Source organism: Leopardus geoffroyi, chromosome C1, assembly GCF_018350155.1.
Source record: "Leopardus geoffroyi isolate Oge1 chromosome C1, O.geoffroyi_Oge1_pat1.0, whole genome shotgun sequence".
NCBI lineage: Eukaryota > Metazoa > Chordata > Mammalia > Carnivora > Felidae > Leopardus > Leopardus geoffroyi.
Window position 1 is genome coordinate 36,865,109 of NC_059328.1, and position 19,494 is coordinate 36,884,602.

Here is a 19,494-nt window from a genome sequence, read left to right on the forward strand (position 1 = left end):
GGAAAGACAGGGCGCTTCCGTGCTCTCTCCCAGCACCTCTGTGTATTCACCAACCAGTAAGCTCCCAGATGATCATTTTAAAAACACTTATCTGAGGGGACACCTGGGTGGCTCAGTCGGTTAAGCGACTGTCTCTTGGTCTCTTGATTTCGGCTCACGTCTCACGGTTGGTGAGATCTCAAACCCCGTGTGGGGCTTCACGCTGTCAGCGCCAGAGCCTGCTTGGGATTCTCTTTTTGTCCCTCTCTCTGCCCCTCCCTCATGCTCTCTCTTTCAAAATAAATAAACTTTAAAAAACAAAACAAAACAAAACCCACCTATCTGATCACGTCCTTCCTTTCTACCGTCTCCCTATGAGGGGGTCAAGTTTTGTGGGACCTACAGCTTACAGAATCCGAGAGGTCTTCTTCAAGAAAAACAATACAGGGGCGCCTGGGTGGCGCAGTCGGGTCCGACTTCAGCCAGGTCACGATCTCGCGGTCCGTGAGTTCGAGCCCCGCGTCGGGCTCTGGGCTGATGGCTCAGAGCCTGGAGCCTGTTTCCGATTCTGTGTCTCCCTCTCTCTCTGCCCCTCCCCCGTTCATGCTCTGTCTCTCTCTGTCCCCAAAATAAATAAACGTTGAAAAAAAAATTAAAAAAAAAAAAAAAGAAAAACAATACAAAATTAGGTACAGGGTCTTGCAAGGGGCACTGCAAATGGCAAGTTCTGAAATTTCAAGCTTGGTTAGCTTCAGTATAAATCTGCCTCTGCCCACAAATCTGGCCTCATTTTTCTCTACCTCAGGATCCTTCCTCGTGCAACTTCTGCCTAGAAGGCCCTTCCCACCCCCATTTGCCAACTGCCACCTCCCGGTTTTCTCTGATCCCCCAGCTGGGCTAGGAGCCTTTACGGAGTCTTTCCCAATGCTCCAAGCACCCAGGCAGAGACGCCATTCCGTGCGAATGGTTGCTCTTTCCCAGAACCCACAGAAAATCCCTGGAGGAGCGGGGCTCGGTTTGCACCTGAGCTGTAAAGGTGTGCTGAGCCCCGAACCTGAGGCCGCCGGAATTCCCTCCTGGTCTCGTCCAGAGTGGCGCCCCCACCTCCCCGGAACCCGCGGGTCGGCCCTTGCGGTTCCGGGCGGAATGACTCGGCGGTGCACGCTGATATGGCTGCGCTGGTAGTGAGGGGTGTGCCGGGCGTGCTGAAGCGTGCGCACTTCGCGACCATCCCGCGGAGACATCGACATAAGAAGAAATGGGTAAGGTCCAGCCGCTGGCCCACGAGGAAACAGTGACAGCGGCCTTTTGCCGCCTCCCTTCGGGAAACTTCTCTAGCCCTGCCACCTCCCGCCACTGTCGGATAGATTCACTACTCCAGCCCCTCCGGAAGGCCCTTAGCCTCTTTTCCCCGCCCCTCAGGGGCCGTCTCTAGGCTCCTCCCTCTCGCATCTGTTACGTCATCGCCTCTATCTGCCCTGTTGTTTCGTCACAAATCTTCGGCTGTTTTAGTATGTCCGCTGTACCCCGACTCCGCCCCCCTAAGTTACGCCATCACCTCCGCCCTCATTCTTTCAGTTATGTCACCACTACGTGTTCCCCTGCTGTTGGTTACTTTCCCCTTGGCCCCCACTATCCCTTACACTTCCCTTCCTCCCTCTTCCCCGCCCTCCCCTTCTTTCCCACCCCGCCCCCCTTCATCCCTCCCTGCATGACCTCGTCTCCGCCTTTCCTCCTAGAACTTTCGGCCCGGCCACCCTCACCCCTCGAAAAATGTCTTAGCGACAACCCCTTCCTTCCTGGGTCTCCGCCGCCCACTGGGAAAGGATTCAACCCTGTCCTCACCCTCGAGGTGCCTCTGGCGTCCAGGAAAGATCACAGCGATCACCCTGCCCACACTTCTGGCCTTTACCCAGACCCAGGCAAAGGATGCAGCGACTCTCCTCACCCCCTGGAATCTCCTCACCTCTCCAGAGACCCTTTCTCTGGCCTCAGCTGTAGCCCTGGAATTTCTTCCATAACCGCCACGCCCGCCTCCCTACCCCCTCCGGTTCCCTCCCCGCCCCCACCGTCCCCTTCCCCACCTCCACAGCCTCCCCTGCGCCCTGGGAGATGTTCTTTTGAACCCTGTTATCCACTCCTTGGAAGGCCTTACTGCCGTGAGCCTATTATCTCGGGTTCGCCCCCTTCGAGCCCTTGTTTTGACCGGCGCAGCCTTCTGGGGTCACCCTCTGTTCGTCCACGGAGCCCTTATTGCAGCTGGATCAGTCCCCTGAGAACACCGCATCCCCGTCCCCGAAGCCCTTACACTGACCAGCAGACTTACCTGTGTTACTGTGGATACCCTTCAGCCCTGGTAACCAGCCCTGTGACTTCCCCTCCTCTTCCTCATCGACCCTCAGGAACCAGCCCAGTGACTTCTCCCACCCTCCCTCATGTGCCATTGGAAACTGGCCCAGTGACTCCACCTTCTGTCACTCATCAGCACCCAGGAACAGATCCCATGATTTCACCTTCCACCGGTCCTGGGTCCCAGGGAACTTGCCCCATCATGTCACCTTCTCTTACTCATAGGCCCCTGAGAACTACCCTCATTATGTCACCTCCTCTTGCTCACCGGCCCCCGGAAACTAGACTTCTAGCTTCCCCACTCCTTTCTCACAAGGTTTTGGAAACTGGGATCTCCCCTCTGCTCTCTCCCTGGTCCTCAGGGAGAAGTTATAATGACCCTCCTCTTTCTCCAGCATCTTCCCCACCCACTGGCAGCTTTTACCATGTCCACCTTAAGCCTCCAGACTCTTGTGAGCCTAAACCACAGCTTGACCTGCCCCTTAGGAAAAATTTCTGTGGCTCCCCACTTTCTTCTCAGGCAGGCACATCTGGCTCTCCCAGCTCACCTCAGGAGAGCTCTTATCACTGTTCCCATTTTTCTCCAGAGGCCCATGTACCTGCCCCCGGTAGCCCTTATTGTGCCATCCGCCTATCCCCTAAGAGTACTGGTTCTCTTTGCTCACCCCCGTCCCAGGCTCCCATAAAGCCTTGCTTGGAGTCCATTTTAACCTGGGAGATTAGTGGGAACTCTTACCTCTTGGTAGAGCCAGGCACCCCGATTTCTTGTGCCCCCTGTGCTACCTGTCCTCCCTGTCCTCCTTGTCCTCCTTGTCCCCCTTGTCCCCCCTGTCCCCAGGAACCACCTCTTCCCCTCTCCTCTTGCTGTCCTTATACTGTCTTCTCCTTCCCTTCACCCCTGGGCAACCAGTTTATATCTCCATCCCAGTCACCCCCCCGCGGAAGCTGTAATGAACCCCCTCTCCCTATCCCAGTTTGCCCCCAAGTGAAGTCCCCCAAATCCTCAGAGTTAAAACAACCATGTGCTCTCCACAGATGTCGCTCCCTGGTCATCCCTCTCCAGCACACTCCTTTTGACCAGCCCAGGGCCCCTAAGGCCAGCGCCTCCCCTCCACCACCGTCCCGCCCTTCTGGTCCTTCTTGTATGGTGACATCCATTACCACTTGCTCAAATCCCTGCCCCAAAGAAATTCCCCAAGGAACTACCTTACCTACTGTGATCCCTAGGACCCTCAAACCTGTTATCCCCACTTGTCTTCCTCTTCGCCTTCCTTTTGGTACTGTCTCAACCAATAGTTATGCTCAGAGCAGCCCCCATGGATTCTCCATAGGACCCCCATGCAGTACCCATATATATTCTGTGGTTTCCTCGACCCCTGATCCCTGCCCACTCCTTGCTTCCCTCAATCAATCCATTTGCCCCTCTCAGTGTCATAAACTGCCCATGGTGCCCCCCTGTGGCATCTATAGCACTTCCAGGGGCCCAGCCCAACCTTATCGCCAGCCTGTGGCACCTCCTTGTTCCACCCACATCTATTCTTTTATCCCTTTGAGAACACCCTTTGATCCTCAAAGTTTGCCCATTGGCCCCCAAACCCGGTGCCACCCCGATACTATGCCCTGTGGCTTCCACGTCTACTCTGTGGCTCCTCGAGTCTCCTGCAAAGAGTGCCCCCAGGTTCCCTTCGGCTGTCCTTTGCCTTCATCCAAGACTTCCAGCTGTAGCACTAATGTCAGCCGTAGCTTAACTGTTATTAGTGAATGCCAGAGCAGTGACAGCCAGAGCAAGAGTTCCCGCCAAAGCAGAAGTCAGAGCCAGAATGAGAATACCCACCACCCCTGCAGAAGTCGAAGTCAGAGCAAGAGTCTCCATCTTCACAGAAGTCAGAGTCGGAACAAGAGTCCTAGTCGAAAGAGAAGTCGGAGCCGGAGCAATAGTTCCCACCAAAGCATAAATCAGGATAAGAGCGAGTGTCATAGCAGAAATCAGGGCCAGAGTGAGAGCTCTCCATGTAGCAAAAGTCAGGGCCAAATCAAGAGTGACCTCCATGGCAAAAGTCGGAGCCGAAGCAAGAGTTCCTGCCATGGCAAAAGGCAAGGCAAGAGCAAGAGTCCCTCCCACAGCAGGAGCCGGAGCAAGAGTCCCTGTCCCAGCAAAAGTCGAGGCCAGAGTGAGAGTCCCCACCATAGCAGAAGTCATGGTGGGAGCAAGAGTCCTCGCCATAGCAAGAAATGAGGGCCAGAGGAAGAGTTCTGACCAAATAAAAAATGCAGACCAGAGCAAAATTCATAGACAATAACAGGACTGCCAGCCATAGCAAGCGCCCAGCTGTGGCAACTTGGATCGACCTGAGGACTCCTCAGCTGAGGTCTTCATTTTCCTCGTAATCTGTGTTTATGCTCTGCAAGGTTGACTCATGTGTCTCTCTGCTACCCCCATAGAAGTCCCCATTTTGGCTCACACCTCAAGGTTTCTGTGAGCTCCCTTTATCCCATGTTCCTGGGGTATAAGAACTCCCCGAATGACCCTCAACCCTGTGATTCTGAGCATTATGGTGTCAGCCACTGCATGCCATTAGGTAAGTTACCTTATACCTGTCCATCGAATGTGGAGGGTTGATATTTTTTTGTATCCCACCGAGCTATCTGTTGTGGTGCTCACATAAGCTAGGAGACCAGAAAATGCTTTAGAAAATGGAAGGACTGTTCAGAGAGAAAGCGTCTTTTGTTTTTAAGGCTGAAGCTTCCCGGGGCCTTCATAGATTCTTCCAACCTTCGGTAGGCCCCCCTCAAGAGTCCTATCCTGAGCTGCCATTTTCTTAAGTTCTTCTTACTCCCAGGCCTGAGGGAGTGCCCTGCGCCTTTCTTGGTGACCCCACCTGTTGTTGTGAGAGCTACAGCTTGCTTTCTCTCACAACACTGAGACAGAAGGGCCGACTTCCTACTACTTTTCTCTCTCACACTTCTCTTCTGGCTGGCAGAGGTAGGATGCAAAGGCAGGAGTGGGCACTAGCTGGAACCATGTTGGCTGCAGGGCTCTGAGGTATTGGTGAGGTTAGGTGGGAGGGGAGAGGCAAGGCTGGAAGACCAATAAGGCTGTTCTTTTCCTTTTAGGCTGCCACAGAGCCCAAATTTCCTGCCACTCAACTGGCTCTGCAGAATTTTGACATGACCTACAGTGTGCAATTTGGTGATCTTTGGCCATCCATCCGGGTCAGTCTCCTTTCAGAGCAGAAGTATGGTGCACTGGTCAATAACTTTGCTGCCTGGGATCATGTGAGTGGAAAGCTGGAGAAGCTGAGTGCCAGGGACTTTGTGAATGACTCCATCTCCCATGGGGAACTGGAGCCTGAGAGTGGCCAAACTGCAACTCCATCCCTAGCCTCTGGGACCTGCAGCCCGAACCTTCGATGCTTCACTTTCACCAGAGGGGATGTCAGCCGGTTCCCCCCTGCCAGGTAGGATCTGGAGTCATGGCTAGGGCCATCCTGAGTGTCTACAGGAAGTAGACAGCAGGAGACCCAGCTTTTGTCCCATTTAATGAGGATCCTAATATTGCTAATATTTACTGAGTGCTTATACATGCTAGGCGTTTTTCTAAGTGTTGTGTGTGCATTATCCATGATCTCCTTTTGTTCTGTCAACAGTACTCTGAGGTAGGTAATATTATTGTTCCTCTTTTATATTTGAGGAGACTAAGGTGCAGAGAAGTTGCTTGCTTTAGGTTCCTTGGATAGCAGGTGATGCAGCTAGGACTTAGAGCCAGGCAGTTTGACCCCAAAACCTGCACTTTGAACCTGCTCTTCTCCGCTACCTCCCATCGAAGAGTGCTCTAACTTGAGCACTTAACACCCTCCACAGTTAAAGTGTGTATTATTTATAAGGGCTTTCTCATTTTGCCCTCACAGCCACCCATCCAAGTGAGTGGGACAGGTAAGCTCATGGTACCAAAGAACAAGTGGGACTTGCTAGGGACACCAAGTACCAGAGGGGCGTGGTGGTGAGGGGACTCCTGGTCTTCTGATCCAGTGCTCAGATTTATATAAAGTTGGATGAAAAAGACTCTTGTGATCAAATGCTACATTGTGCTTTAGAAACTGAGAAAACGAGAGCTCAGTGTTAGTTGTAGGATATGGGAATTGATCTTTGAAGGACTGATTCACTCATTCAGTAAATAGTTATTGTCTACCAAATGCCAGGCCTTCTTAAGTGCCTGGGTTACAGGTGCAAAAGCCCTCATTGACCTTACAGTCTAGTGAGGAAGATAAGTATTGAGAAACTATTTACAATTGTGATAAGTGCCACAAAAGAAAAGTACAAGGTGCTATGAGGTATTATAACTAGGAGATCTAACGCAGTCTTTTCTGAGGAAGTGAAATTTAAGCTTAGACCTGAAAATGAGTAGGAATTACAGCTGGTGGCATGAGGGTGGGGGTGGGAGTGACAGGCCAAAAAAGCTGGCAGGAGCCAAATTTTGAAAGTCTAAGCCATGAGGGATTTTGGACTTTTTCTCTAAAAGGAAGAGGGAGCCGTGAAAAGTGTTAAGGTGGGGAATGACATAACCAGATATGAATTTTTGAGATATTTTTCTGGCTGCTGTGTGGAAAACAAATTGAAGAGGGGTGAGGCTATGTATCAAATATGAAATAGGGAAGTAAATTAGGAAGCTTTTGCAATAGCTCTAGCTGCTGGCTTGAGGGAGGGCTACATGCTTAGTAAAGCTAGAAGGTAAGGCTGGAAGAGTATGTGGGGGGCCATGTATGGGAATCTTGAATGCCAGGAGCTTATAGGTTGGGAGAAGGGGATTTTTCTGATGGCCCAAGATTGCTTATAAATGGCTGGACCTGCCAGGGCTGAATGGCTTCAGACGATGCACTCTTTAGTACATATTGCTGTAAATTGCCAAGATCTGTTCTAGAGAACTGGTGGAAAGGGTTTCTAAGTAGGGGAAAGGCAATAATGCACAGTGGTTATAAGCATGGGCTTTGGAGTCAAGAAAACCTAGATTTGGATTCTACCTTCATTACTTATTGGACATTAGCTTTGAATAACTGACTCTTGGTTTCCTTTCCTGGAAAATAATCTGGAAAATGATGGTACTGGTACTATAGCTCATTGTGTGGCAGCTGCTATTCTAAGCACTTGACTTCTATTAATTCCTTTCATTTTCACAATAATCCTATATGGCATGTACTCTTATTACAGATGAGGAAACTGATGCACAGAGAAATTGAGTCATTTGCTAAAGGCACACAGTTGTTGAGCACCTGGGCTGGATTTGAGATGCAGCCAGTGTGGCTCTGGATCCTGGGTTCTGCTGCATCACAGGGCTGTGGTGAGGCCTGAATGGAGTGATGTATACGAGACACCTAGTGTAGTACCTGTGGTAGAGCACTCCTAAACAGTATCTCTTACTGTCTGTGTCATTCTCATCGAAGTTATGCTTCAGGAGGATCACTGTAATAAATTGGGGTGGGAGGAAGATAGATTGGGGCAGGATTAGAGACCGGTTTGGAGGCATTGGTCTTAGGCAGAACCACAGACTAAGCAGGGTTTCCTAAGTTGCCTAGGGTGCTTGGCTTCTATTCAGTGAGGTTTGGGTTTCCTTCTCTTCTTGATAGGCTCCCTATAAATCAAGGGAATCTTAACCTCTCAGGAGGTCAAGGATGTATTTAGGGAGTCCAGGAACCTCCTGAAATTGTCTGAAAAACTGTTGTGCTTTTTGTTGTTGTTGTTGGTGGTGGTGGTGGTGAAAAGAGGGACTGTAGCTTTCAGCAGATTCTCGAAACTGTCTGAACCAAAAAAAGGTTGAGTGACACTTCCAAAGGAAGGAACTGGATGAGAATGAGTTTTGTAGACCAGTGCTGGTTGATTCTCTTTTGCAGGGGCAATGGGCACACAGCTTCAGGGACAATCCAGGCATGATTTGATTTTGAAAGTATCCTGTTATAGTCTGAGCCTATCTGCGAAGGTGTTACAACCTCAAGACCGGGGATTATAGCTTTTGTAGCAAACCCTCAGTGCTGCTATGTCTCATGTCTCATCACATTTTTCTCCCAGAGCGTTCCTGTCAGGGCAGCAAAGGTCAGGTTTCTGTCTTCTTGAGTCTGTCCCCAATGGCTGAGCTGTGTCTCAGGCAGGGGAATGGCTTATGACAACTGGCCTGGGAGTGACCATTAGGTTATTGTCTGTCGTCCCTCTCTCTACCCACATGGATCCTGCCTGTCTTCATGCCCCATTGGCTCTCACTTGGACTTTCATCACAGCCTCATCACTGGTGTCTGTTTCTAATGTGTTCTTTCTAGCCTACCTAGCTTTCTAAAACTCTATTTAGGTGATCATGTCATTTTCTTTACCAACTGGTAACTGCCTCCAGGTTACAGTCCAAACTCCTTAGCATAGGGTCCTAGGCTTTCTACAACCTGGCATCTACCTGCTTTTCAACCTCAATCTCCTCCACTTTGTATTTCTGCTACTGAAGATTTCTCATTGTTTCTGAAAGGAGGTATGAGTTTGCATGCTTCTGTGCCTTCGCTTGGTCTTTTCTCTTCTCTTGGAATGCTCCTGTTTCTTCCTCCATCCCTCCCTTTCTTCACCTAATAGGCCTATTTCTTCATCAGGCCTGACTCAGGTAACTGTGAGAGGGACAAGTGATGGCGCTCTTCTCTGAACCCAGAAAGCATTTTGTATCTTAATATGTAACCCAATAAGACTGAGCTCCTATTGTATGCAAGGTGGTGTTTCAGGTGCTGAGGTTATTCCAGTGAACAAAGTCTCTGCCTTTATTCTAAAGAGGGAGGAGGAGGAGAGTACACACACACACACACACACACACACACACACACACACACCTGTACATATAAAGTGAACAATAAGGGCCTTAAAGAAAAGTAGCGTCACATAGAGAGATAGGAAGTGATGGGAGTGGGGGAGGGGTGCTGTTTTATTTTTATTTATTTTTTAAGTTTTATTTTATTCTTTTAAAATTTATTTTGAGAGAGATAGGGAGCAAGTGGGGGAGGGACAGAGAGAGAGAGAATCCCAAGCAGGCTCCTCACTGACAGCACAGAGCCCAATGTGGGGCTCAAACCCACAGATGGTGAGATCGTGACCTGAGCTGAAGAGTCAGACGCTTAACCAACTGAGCTACCCGAGTACCCCTATGTATTTTTTAAATGTTTATTTATTTTTGAGAGAGAGAGAGAGAGAGCATGCATGTGCCCATATGTGAGCGAGCGGGGGAGGGGCAGAGAGAGGGGGACAGAATCTGAAGCAGGCTCTGGGCTGACAGCAGTGAGCCTGATACTGGGCTCAAACTCAGGAACCATGAGATCATGACCTGAGCGGAAGTTGGTTGCTTAACCGACTAAGCCATCCAGGCGCCCCTGAAGATTTTAATTTTAAGTAATCTCTGTACCCAATGTGGGGCTCAAACCGACAACCCTGTGATCAAGCGTTGCATGCTCCACCAGCTGAGCCAGTCAGGTGCCCCTTGATCTGTGTTTTAAATGGGTCACTCTGCCTGCTGTGTGGATGAATGAGTGAGTGAATAAGTGAGTGTGGGTCTTAGAAATGAGTTTTTGGTGAGTAGAACTCAGTAACCCCCGAGGGCATGGACTTGGTGGCCTTGACTTCCAGTGGGTCTCCTGACTTGGAGTTTGACTATAAGGTGGTCTCCTCTCTTGTAGGCTTGGCAGCCTGGGTGTCATGGACTACTACCTGATGGATGCTGCTTCCTTGCTGCCTGTCTTGGCCCTTGGCCTGCAGTCTGGTGACACTGTGCTTGACTTATGTGCGGCCCCTGGGGGAAAGACACTAGCACTGCTTCAGACTGGCTGTTGCCGTAAGTCAGAGGGCTGGTGTCTTGGGCAGTGAGGGCTCCCTACCTCACCCAGTCAGGGGCATACTGAATCGGATGGGATTTCAGGTCTCAAGGTCAGAGGGAGTATAGTGCTTGCTTGCTAAGGTGGAGTATTTGTGTTTGCAGCTGTCTCTCCTCTCTCTCTGTGTCAGTTGGCCAAAGAAGATTGCTGAGCAGAGCAAGGTCTCTGGAGGCAGACTAAAGTGGGGCCCTGACCAATCTATACCTGGCACTTTTACCGCTCTGTATCTGTTTACTTTGTCTCTAAGTTCCATTTCCTTAGTCTGCCAGCTAAAGCAATAAGATCTGGCTGCAGCCACCCTTTATAGCTTTATGTCATTCTTCCTCAGACTTTGTATGCTTCAGCCACATCCTGCTACTCTCTGTTTCTTGAATAAGCCTCCATCTTTTGCTCATGTTCCATTTTCTCTCTAGAATACCCTCCGTCCTATCCTAGCTGGCCTGCTTATATCCTTTTAGCTTTCAAGTCCCAGCTCAAGTGTGCCACCTCCTGGAAAGTCTTCCCTCATGACCTCTAGAGGCTGGTTGCAAAGTGACGCCTCTGTCTCCTATGCTCCCTTACCATGGGCAGTATCCTAGCAACTGTTAGCACATTAACCTTGCATCAGAGCTTTACCGGGTATGCATCTTCTCCCTCTTCAAGATTATGAATTCCCTGGGGATAGGCGCAAGTCTAATCGCAGTAGTGCAGCCACCAGCCTGGGCTATGTGTACCATAAGAGTTCACTTCAGCCATCTACTGGCTGCCATCCTGCCTTAAAATAGGCAACACTTTTTCCTTGGGGATTTGAGAAATACCCAGAGCAGGACTGTGGTTTTTCCACTCACCCTGCCAGGTTTCTCTTGCCTTGTGCCCTAGCCTTTTTGTTGGACCTGGGCCCTTCTCTTCAGTTCTTGTCAGCCAACTTGCATAGTTTGGGTTAGCTTCCAGTCGTGTGGTAGACCCTATGGGTGATTGAGCAAGGTTGCACATTTGATCTTACCTCCTGGAAGTGCAGAGGGAGAGGAGAAAAAGTGTTGATATGGTTTAGTGAGTCCAGTGCAGGAGATCCCAGCCTCTGTGCTGGGCTGTGCTGATCTGACTGACTGCTGTAGGAATCCATCAGAAAGGGGATGAATGAGGTAGGGTTACTTGGAAGAAGAGGAACTTGAACTAAGAGGCAGGAGAAGGGCCAAGGAGAAGTAACTGAGAGTTGCTTTTCTAAGGTGTACTAAATTACCAGCACCTTACCCCCATCCTGGCCCCTCACCAAAGTGAGTCCTTGATTCCAGTCGACAAAGGCAATTTCGAGTTTACCTAGTCTAGCCCTCATATTTTACAGAGGAGGAAATTGAGTCCTGAAGAGATGAAATAACTTAACTTTTACCTGAGTTGGAGATAGAGCCAGAACTGGAACCCAGCTTTTTCTGTTCTTAGTTCCTGGCCTTCTGCAAATTCCTCCTGAGCAGAGAATCCAATTTTTACTTCTTTGAGTGCCCTCAAAAATTGGGACTCTATATGTTTGTGGGAACACTAAGCTTGTTCATGGGAGTGACCAGTCCCAGTGGATAAGGTATATACTCTCTAGTTCTTCACCGCAGCTCCTGCCTCCTTTTCATTCCTTGACTCTGAGGCCAGGTACCAGTCATCATTTGTTATCAAGCTTACAGTAATATTTTTTCTTATAGGAGATCTAAGAACAAAGTAATTAAGCTCTTTATTTTTCTTTTTTAATTTTATTTATTTATTTTGAGAAAGAGAGAAGGAGCACGAGCGGGGAGGGGCAGAGAGAGAGGGAGAGACAGAATCCCAAGCAGGCTCCGTGGTGTCAGCACAGAGCCTGACATGGGGCTTGAACTCACGAACCATGAGATCATGACCTCAGCTGAAACCAAGAGTTGGACACTTAACCGACTGAGCCACCCAGGTGCCCCAAAGTGAGCTCTTTTTTGTTTTGTTTTGTTTTGTTTTAATTTTTTTTAAACGTTTATTTATTTTCGAGACAGAGAGAGACAGAGCATGAACGGGGGAGGGTCAGAGAGAGAGGGAGACACAGAATCCAAAACAGGCTCCAGGCTCTGAGCTGTCAGCACAGAGCCCGACGCGGGGCTCGAACTCACGCACTGCGAGATCATGACCTGAGCCGAAGTTGGCCGCTTAACCGACTGGGCCACCCAGGTGCCCCAGTGAACTCTTTTTTGAATTCACACCTGTCACAAAAGGGAAAGTGAAAGACAGATGGTAAGTTAATTAGGATTAGGTTTGGTCATATAAAACAGAAAATCAACAAATTGGCTTAAAGAAGTTTATTTCTCTCTTACATAAGAGAACTGGGATATCAGCAGTCCGGGGCTGGTATGGAGTCTACACAGTCTTAGGGACTTGGGCTCCTTTTTTCTTTTTGCAACCTATTTTATTTCTGGCTTCCATCGTCAGGATTGCCTCATGGCTCAAGATGGCTCCTAGAACTCCAGTTATCACATTCGAGTTCAAGACAGGAAGAAAAGATTGGGTAAAAGGGGCACATCTAATTGCATTAACTTCTTTTGAACATCTCCCCAGAAATCCCACACGATAATTATGCCTGTAACTCATTGACCAAAACTTAGCCATATAGTCATACTTAGTTATAAAAGGAGGCTGGGAAATGGGGCACATCGCTCCCCTCTACCTCAAATAAGACTGGAGTTCTATTAATAAGGAATGGGAAGAGAATATATTTTTGGTAAGTAATGTATAGCATCTGCCAAAGATGTAGAGAGAGACAAGTGATTCAAGAAAAGTAGGAGAGAGCATATTTGTTTAGAAATATTCATACTTGGTCTCCTTTATTTATTTACATATCCTTTCTGGCTGGTGTAGGTGTTTGCCTTTGCAACTCCTGCTCTCGAGTGTCTAGGACTGTGCCATGCACATAGTAAACGTTTCTTCTCCACTTGCCCCTGCCCCTGCCCCTGGGGCCTGCATTGATTGGCTGTGCCTGAGAATTGGTCTGATTCTCCATCAGCACCATTGCTGATGTGATGTTTTGTTGGGCGATGGCTTTGAAGTTTCTTTATTCTCACAGGCATTTTAATGTCCAGACTACCCACAGCCATCTATAGATTAGTGCAATCCCTATCAAGTTTCCGATGGTATTTATTTTTCAGAATTAGAAAAACAATGCTAAAATTTATATTCCCACAGGCAATCTCGCTGCCAATGATCTGTCCACTTCTCGAACAGTCAGACTACAGAAGGTTCTTCACAGCTATGTGCCTCAAGATATCAGGGATAGGAATCAAGTTCGAGTCACCTCATGGGATGGCAGGAAGTGGGGAGAACTGGAGGGGGACACCTATGACCGGGTGAGTGATTCCTGACCTGAGACATCGAGCTAGTCGAATCTGGCCTTCCCATCTCAGCTGCAGACCCTGAGTGAGTAAGATCCAGCCCTCCATATTTGGGGATGTAGGGCCATTTCTGGACCTCGCCAGCTCTCCGTGGGTGATTGAGAGAACACAGCCTTCTTCACAGTCATCAGTAGTGTCTTCATTGGAGACAATTAACAGGAAAGAGTTTGAACCTGACTGAGTGGGAAAAGGGTTATTTCTCAAGTAAAATTCACAGCTCTCTTCCATAGATGAATTTTTTTTTTTTTTGGAAACATAATTATAGGACTTTTTCTTTTGTTTTAATTTTTGTTTTTGTCTCTTGTGCCTAGCACAGAGTATAGGCTCTTAGTAAATGAATGGATGATTTTATATTTCTTACTTTAAAACTTTCCATATTGGATATGATGTTTCAGCATAAAATAATTTTGAATCCTGATCCTGTTATTCAGTATATTAGCTACCTTCTGGACATTGTATCATTTTGTAAATTGGGTATTTCATTCAAATAGCCAAGGACAGAGTCCTAAACCATGAAGGGCACCTGGCTGGCTCAGTCAGTAGAGCATACAACTCTCTAATGTTTGTTTGTTTGTTTGTTTTTTTAATTTATTTTTGAGACAGAGAGAGCAGGAGCATGGGAGGGGCAGAGAGGGAGACATAGAATCTGAAACAGGCTCTAGGCTCTGCGCTGACAGCACAGAGCCCAACACGGGGCTCGAACTCACGAACTGTGAGATCATGACTTGAGCCGAAGTCAGATGCTTAAGCAACTGAGCCACCCAGGCACCCCAAGAGCATGCAACTCTTGATCTCAGGGTTGTAGGTATGAGCCCCATGTTGGATGTAGTTATTACTTAAAATCTCTAAAAAAAGGGAAGGCCTTCTTTCTAGGTTGATATCAATTATTTAATTATGGTTACTTGGGTATTGGCTTTGGTTTTTTGACTAGCCATGAGTATACCTAAATATACTCTTTTCCCACTCATTATTTCCCAGTTGTCTACCAGGTTAAAGTGAGAAGCTTTGTCAGGTACTCTGCAATGGAAGGATGGGCAGAGGGAGCACTGAGTGAAACCTCTCAGAGCAAGGGCCTAAGGGAGAGGAGCCAGTAAGGAGCTCTAACACAGTACCTTTTAACACTTGTGGGTAGGTGCTGGTGGATGTGCCCTGTACCACAGACCGCCACTCCCTTCATGAGGAGGAGAACAACATCTTTCAGCGGTCGAGGAAGAAGGAGCGGCAGATGTTGCCTATGCTTCAGATGCAGCTGCTCGCGTGAGTAACAGATTTACAAAAACTGAGGACTTTGTGCCACAGTGCTCCAGGGGACCAGTCACTTGGGGAACTGCGAGCTCTTGTCAACACCATCACCCACAGAAGGGTCTTCTGATTGAGGAACTTCCAGATATGATAGGATGGCCTTTCTCTGGAACACACAAACCCTATGTGGTAGGACACACATAGCAGGGTGGGCGGCACAGATTCATTTACGTTATCTTACCTCCACGCTAGTCTCAGTCCCAGTGAGTGGCACAAGTTTGAAAGCTTGAAAAAAGTTACTGAAGTCAAGGCTCGGTAGGGCTGGTAAGGACTCAGTGCACAGCTAGCACCAGGGTTTGGCCCATAACCAGAGTCAGAGTTCAGGGGATTGCTTCCAGAGGAGAGCCCATGGAGTAAGGTTGGGTTGCTGCTCTCTTTCGAGAACGACTTTTCTGGTGGTATCTTTGGGGGAGAGACTTCAGAAGCTAACACAGCTGCGCATCCCACAGTAGACTCCACTGTGCCTGCTTCTAGCTCCTCCTGTTGTCCTTCTGCTTCTGGGAAGCTCAGTAGTCACTGATTTTCTCTCTTTCTGGTTTCAGGGCTGGACTCCTTGCCACCAAACCAGGAGGCCACGTTGTCTATTCCACCTGCTCACTCTCACATTTACAGAACGAGTATGTGGTGCAAGGCACCATCGAGTTCCTGGCCAATCAATACAGCATCAAGGTTCAGGTGGAAGACCTGAGTCACTTCCGAAAGCTTTTCATGGACACATTTTCTTTCTTCCCATCCTGCCAGGTTGGGGAACTGGTAATCCCAAACCTCTTGGCCAATTTTGGGCCTATGTACTTTTGCAAAATGTGTAGGCTGACATAGCATCACCCAGTTCCCGAAGTCCTGGGGTAGGAAGGTAAAGGGTATACTTCCATAGAGGCACCAGAAACCAAGACCAGTGGCAAAGATGCACTCTGGGTCCTATCTCCATCATGTTCAAGTCTTTGTGTAGACAATTCTCAGCATTAGAAAGTAGGAGTTTTTCTGTCCTGCTGTCCAATTATGGAGCATCAGCAGGTTTCTCACTCACTTATTGTACCCCCTTCCCCCATTTCTAAGCCTGTGCTAAAGGTTCCTGCCCGATTAGGGGCTTAGGAGGAAGAGGAGCCAGTGAGCAGGCCCACACTTTAAGCTGTAAACTTGGGGAGAAGCATTTAGCCAATAAAATTATTGAAGTTCCATACAGCTGGGCTGTAGTTGGGGCCTCATGTCAGTCCAAGTACTGTTAGTTCCATTTGTACCAGCTGCTGCTACTGAGCACTAGCTCCTAGGGGTCCAAAGCCCAGGAACTCAGCCTGGTTACAGACCTCTGGTTACAGAGCACCTCTCCCATTTGAAGTGAGTTCTGTGTGATCAGTCTTCAGCAGCCAATGGGCCCAAACAAGCCTCCCTAATTTCTTCAGATGGCCCATGATCTAATTTAAGGAACAAGCAACTAAAAACGTTAAGCCAACGCATGATAATCTGCTTACTTATACCGAGAAAGCTCTCCCGAGCTGCACAATGGAAGCCACTCCTCCTGCTGTCCACAGCACTGCTGCCCAAGGTGGCTGGGGAAGCTGCTTCTGCCACAGGGCTGTGCTCCTCTTCTGTGTGTTTCTCCCATTGTTCATTCATCTAGCAAGTGTTCCTTGAGCTCCTGTGTGACACCTCAGCCAGGGAGCTGTTGGAGGTGTAGCAGTTGGGACTGTGGGAGGTGAGACCCCCTCATCCTTCTTCACGCAGCTCTCCTTTTGCTTTCTGAGCACCTCAGCAGCTCCTAGTATCTTCTTCTGTTATGCTTTTGGTTTTGTTTTTCTTGTTCCTGGTCTGTGGCCAAGCTCTGGTTTCCATTGTTTGGCCCACCCCCAAATCCCTGAGCTCTTCCCCAGTGTCACAGGGCCTCATCTTCCAGAGTGTATGAAGTTTGGGTCGATATTACATCACTGCTGACTGCATGCTAGTTATGTTGTTTTTGTAACTTTAACGTAAAGAAGGTAATCCTTTAATGGCAGGGATATTAAAAGTTGCTTGGTCACTTGCAAAATATTGCTTTTTTTAATTAAAAATTTTTTTTCCTGAAAAACTGGTTCTTGTGCAGAAAAGGGAGCATAATTTCAGAATACTTATGTTCCTGGTTCTTCCCAATTTCGTTTTCCCTCCTCTTCCTCTTTTTGTCACTCATTTTGTTCTTTATGCCTTTCCTGCTAATTCTTGTTTGGGTATTAGAGGTGTCAGCTGAGAAGGATTTTAGATAAAGTTAAGCCCTCTCTTTTCTTGGGATTTGCATTGTAACTGAGGGCCCTGGAAGATCTTCCAGACTCAAAATCAAGTGAAGCTAGGAAGACGGAGCTCGAGGGAGTAGGACCTTAACTAGTCTCCATATATGGTATGTGGTCCCTGTCTGCTGTTTACTCTGCACTCAGTATTGGCTGAGCCTGGGAGGCCTCAGGTGCCTAGGCTTCTGCCCTGCCTCCTGGGTATCCAGCCTGGTGCTAACTAAATGCTAAGCAGTGATAATTCAAGAAGAGAGGGTCTCTTGCTCCGGGAGTCCCAATCAAATTGATGATAGACTGACCCAAATAGAAAAAGCAGAGAACTACTTTGGAAAAAAGTTTGATTATCTCCTATAATTGAATATTTACTTGCCCTCCAGCCCAGTTATCTCAATACTAGGGATAAATCAAGAGAAACTCATACATGTATAATAGCAGACTTGTATAAGAATGTTTATAGCAATCCCAAAAGGAAACCCAAATGCCCATGAGCAATGGAGTGGAAAAATAAATTAGAATATTCACACAATGGAATATTGTATGGCTGTCAAAACATGAACCACAGTGACACATAACGATATGAACGAATCTTTACAATAAAATATTAAATGAAAAAGTTTAGTCCCAAAAGATTAAATGTAGCATCATGCCCTTTTTAAAAAAAAAGAAAACTGAGGGGCTTCAGTTTGATTTAGTTGATTCAGTCAGTTGAGCATCTGACTTGATTTTGGCTCAGGTCATGATCCCAGGGTTGTGGGATCAAGCTCTGCATCAGGCTCCGTGCTGAGGGTGGAGTCTGCTTGGGATTCTCTCTCTCCCCCTCTGTCCCTCTCTCTGGCTCGTGTTCTCTCTCTTCCTCTCTCAAAAATAAAATTAAAAAATAAAAAATAAATTTAAAAACTTATAAAAATTTGTTATAATTTACATACAATATAATTGATCAATTTTCAATGTACTTTTTAATGAATTTTGATAATCATATAATCACCATCACCATCAAAATACAGAAAATAATTCTATCTTCTAAAAAGTTTGCTTGTGCTCCTTTGCACTCAATCCCCTCCCCCTTCCTTGGCCCCAGGAAATCATTGATCTGCTTTTGTCACTATCTGCAAAACATATAGTTTTGTCTATTCTAGAATTTCCAATGTGGCATTTAAATGCTGAAGCTCCCCTGATGATTCCCAGGGTCACTTTCTTTACTGATGGTTTACAATTGGCCTAACTGGTTACATATATCTGGCTTGATTACATGGCCAGAGTAGTATAAAAACCCTTCCTGTGGACTTCTCATTTGAGCTCTCCCAAAGGCAAGGTTCCTTACACAGATCACGGTGATTCAAACATCCTTGCTAGTACTTGGTATTATAAGTTTTAAACTGTATTCTAGTGGGTTTGTCTGAGTATCTCATTGTGGTTTTAATTTGCATCTCTCCCGTGTTATTAGAGTTAAATACAACTAAGAATTTAAAAACATTTTTAAAGAACATATATGCAATACTATGTAAAAAGAAGTACAGAATGGTTCTCACTGTGGGATTCAGGATGATTCCCACAGGTAAGGTGGATACAATAGAGCTGGAGGGACCATACAGTTCCATTATTGTCAACTAAATTGGTTAAAAGCTATGCATAAAAGTGTGTTGTGTGGGACACCTGGGTGGCTCAGTCGGTTAAGTGTCCAACTTCAGCTCAGGTCATGATCTTGCAGTCCGTGAGTTCAAGCCTTGTGTCAGGCTCTGTGCTGACAGCTCGGAGCCCAGAGCTTGCTTCAGATTCTCCCTATCTCTCTGCCCCTACCCTGCTCATACTCTGTCTCTCTCTCTCCCAAAATAAATAAATGTTTAAAAAAAGTGTGTTGTACATGATAAAAATGATAAAAGCAGTCATGCAAAAGGATTATGATTAATCCAATGTTGTGCACAAGATGGCCAAAAATAGGAGGGGGTACAGAACCAAGCTCGCAAACTATGAGTGCCAAATGTGACTTGATATGGGTTGTGGGAGATATCTAGAGACCAAGAAGCTTAGCAGTGTTGCCTCAGTCTTGCTTGTGAGTTCTTTCTGTGTGACATAAAACAGCCCATCCTTGTCAGGGGGCCATAAATGTTGGGGCAGCCGTAGGTTACATTAGAGAGATAGCTTGGGTCTGTGGTTTTCAGCTTGTTGGGGGCAGGGGTCATAAATCTATCTGAGAGACTGGTAAAAACTTTGGCATTCTCAGGGGAAACACACATTTTGCACATAATCTCAGGGGGTTGGGCATTCCCCAAAGACCATCCATAAACCCTAAGTTAAAAACCTTTGAGAAAAAAAAAGTTAAAAACCAAAATCCAATTTTGGATTAGAAGGTCTCAG

The 19,494-nt window shown here is 47.4% G+C and overlaps 1 protein-coding gene across 2 annotated transcripts; it reads left to right on the forward strand.

Annotated features, from left to right (window-relative positions):
* Positions 1-793: 793 nt before the first annotated feature.
* NSUN4 (NOP2/Sun RNA methyltransferase 4) lies at positions 794-16,907 on the forward strand. Of its 2 annotated transcripts, XM_045477213.1 has the most exons (7): positions 1,141-1,241; positions 4,771-4,907; positions 5,443-5,786; positions 10,017-10,171; positions 13,377-13,537; positions 14,715-14,839; positions 15,427-16,907. In XM_045477213.1, the coding sequence occupies exons 3-7, from the start codon at positions 5,497-5,499 to the stop codon at positions 15,701-15,703; spliced, it is 1,008 nt and encodes a 335-aa protein (XP_045333169.1). In that variant the 5' UTR covers positions 1,141-1,241; positions 4,771-4,907; positions 5,443-5,496; the 3' UTR covers positions 15,704-16,907. The 2 variants fall into 2 exon arrangements, with proteins under 2 accessions (XP_045333168.1, XP_045333169.1); XM_045477212.1 differs by lacking the exon at positions 4,771-4,907 and having other exon boundaries at positions 794-1,241.
* Positions 16,908-19,494: the final 2,587 nt, after the last annotated feature.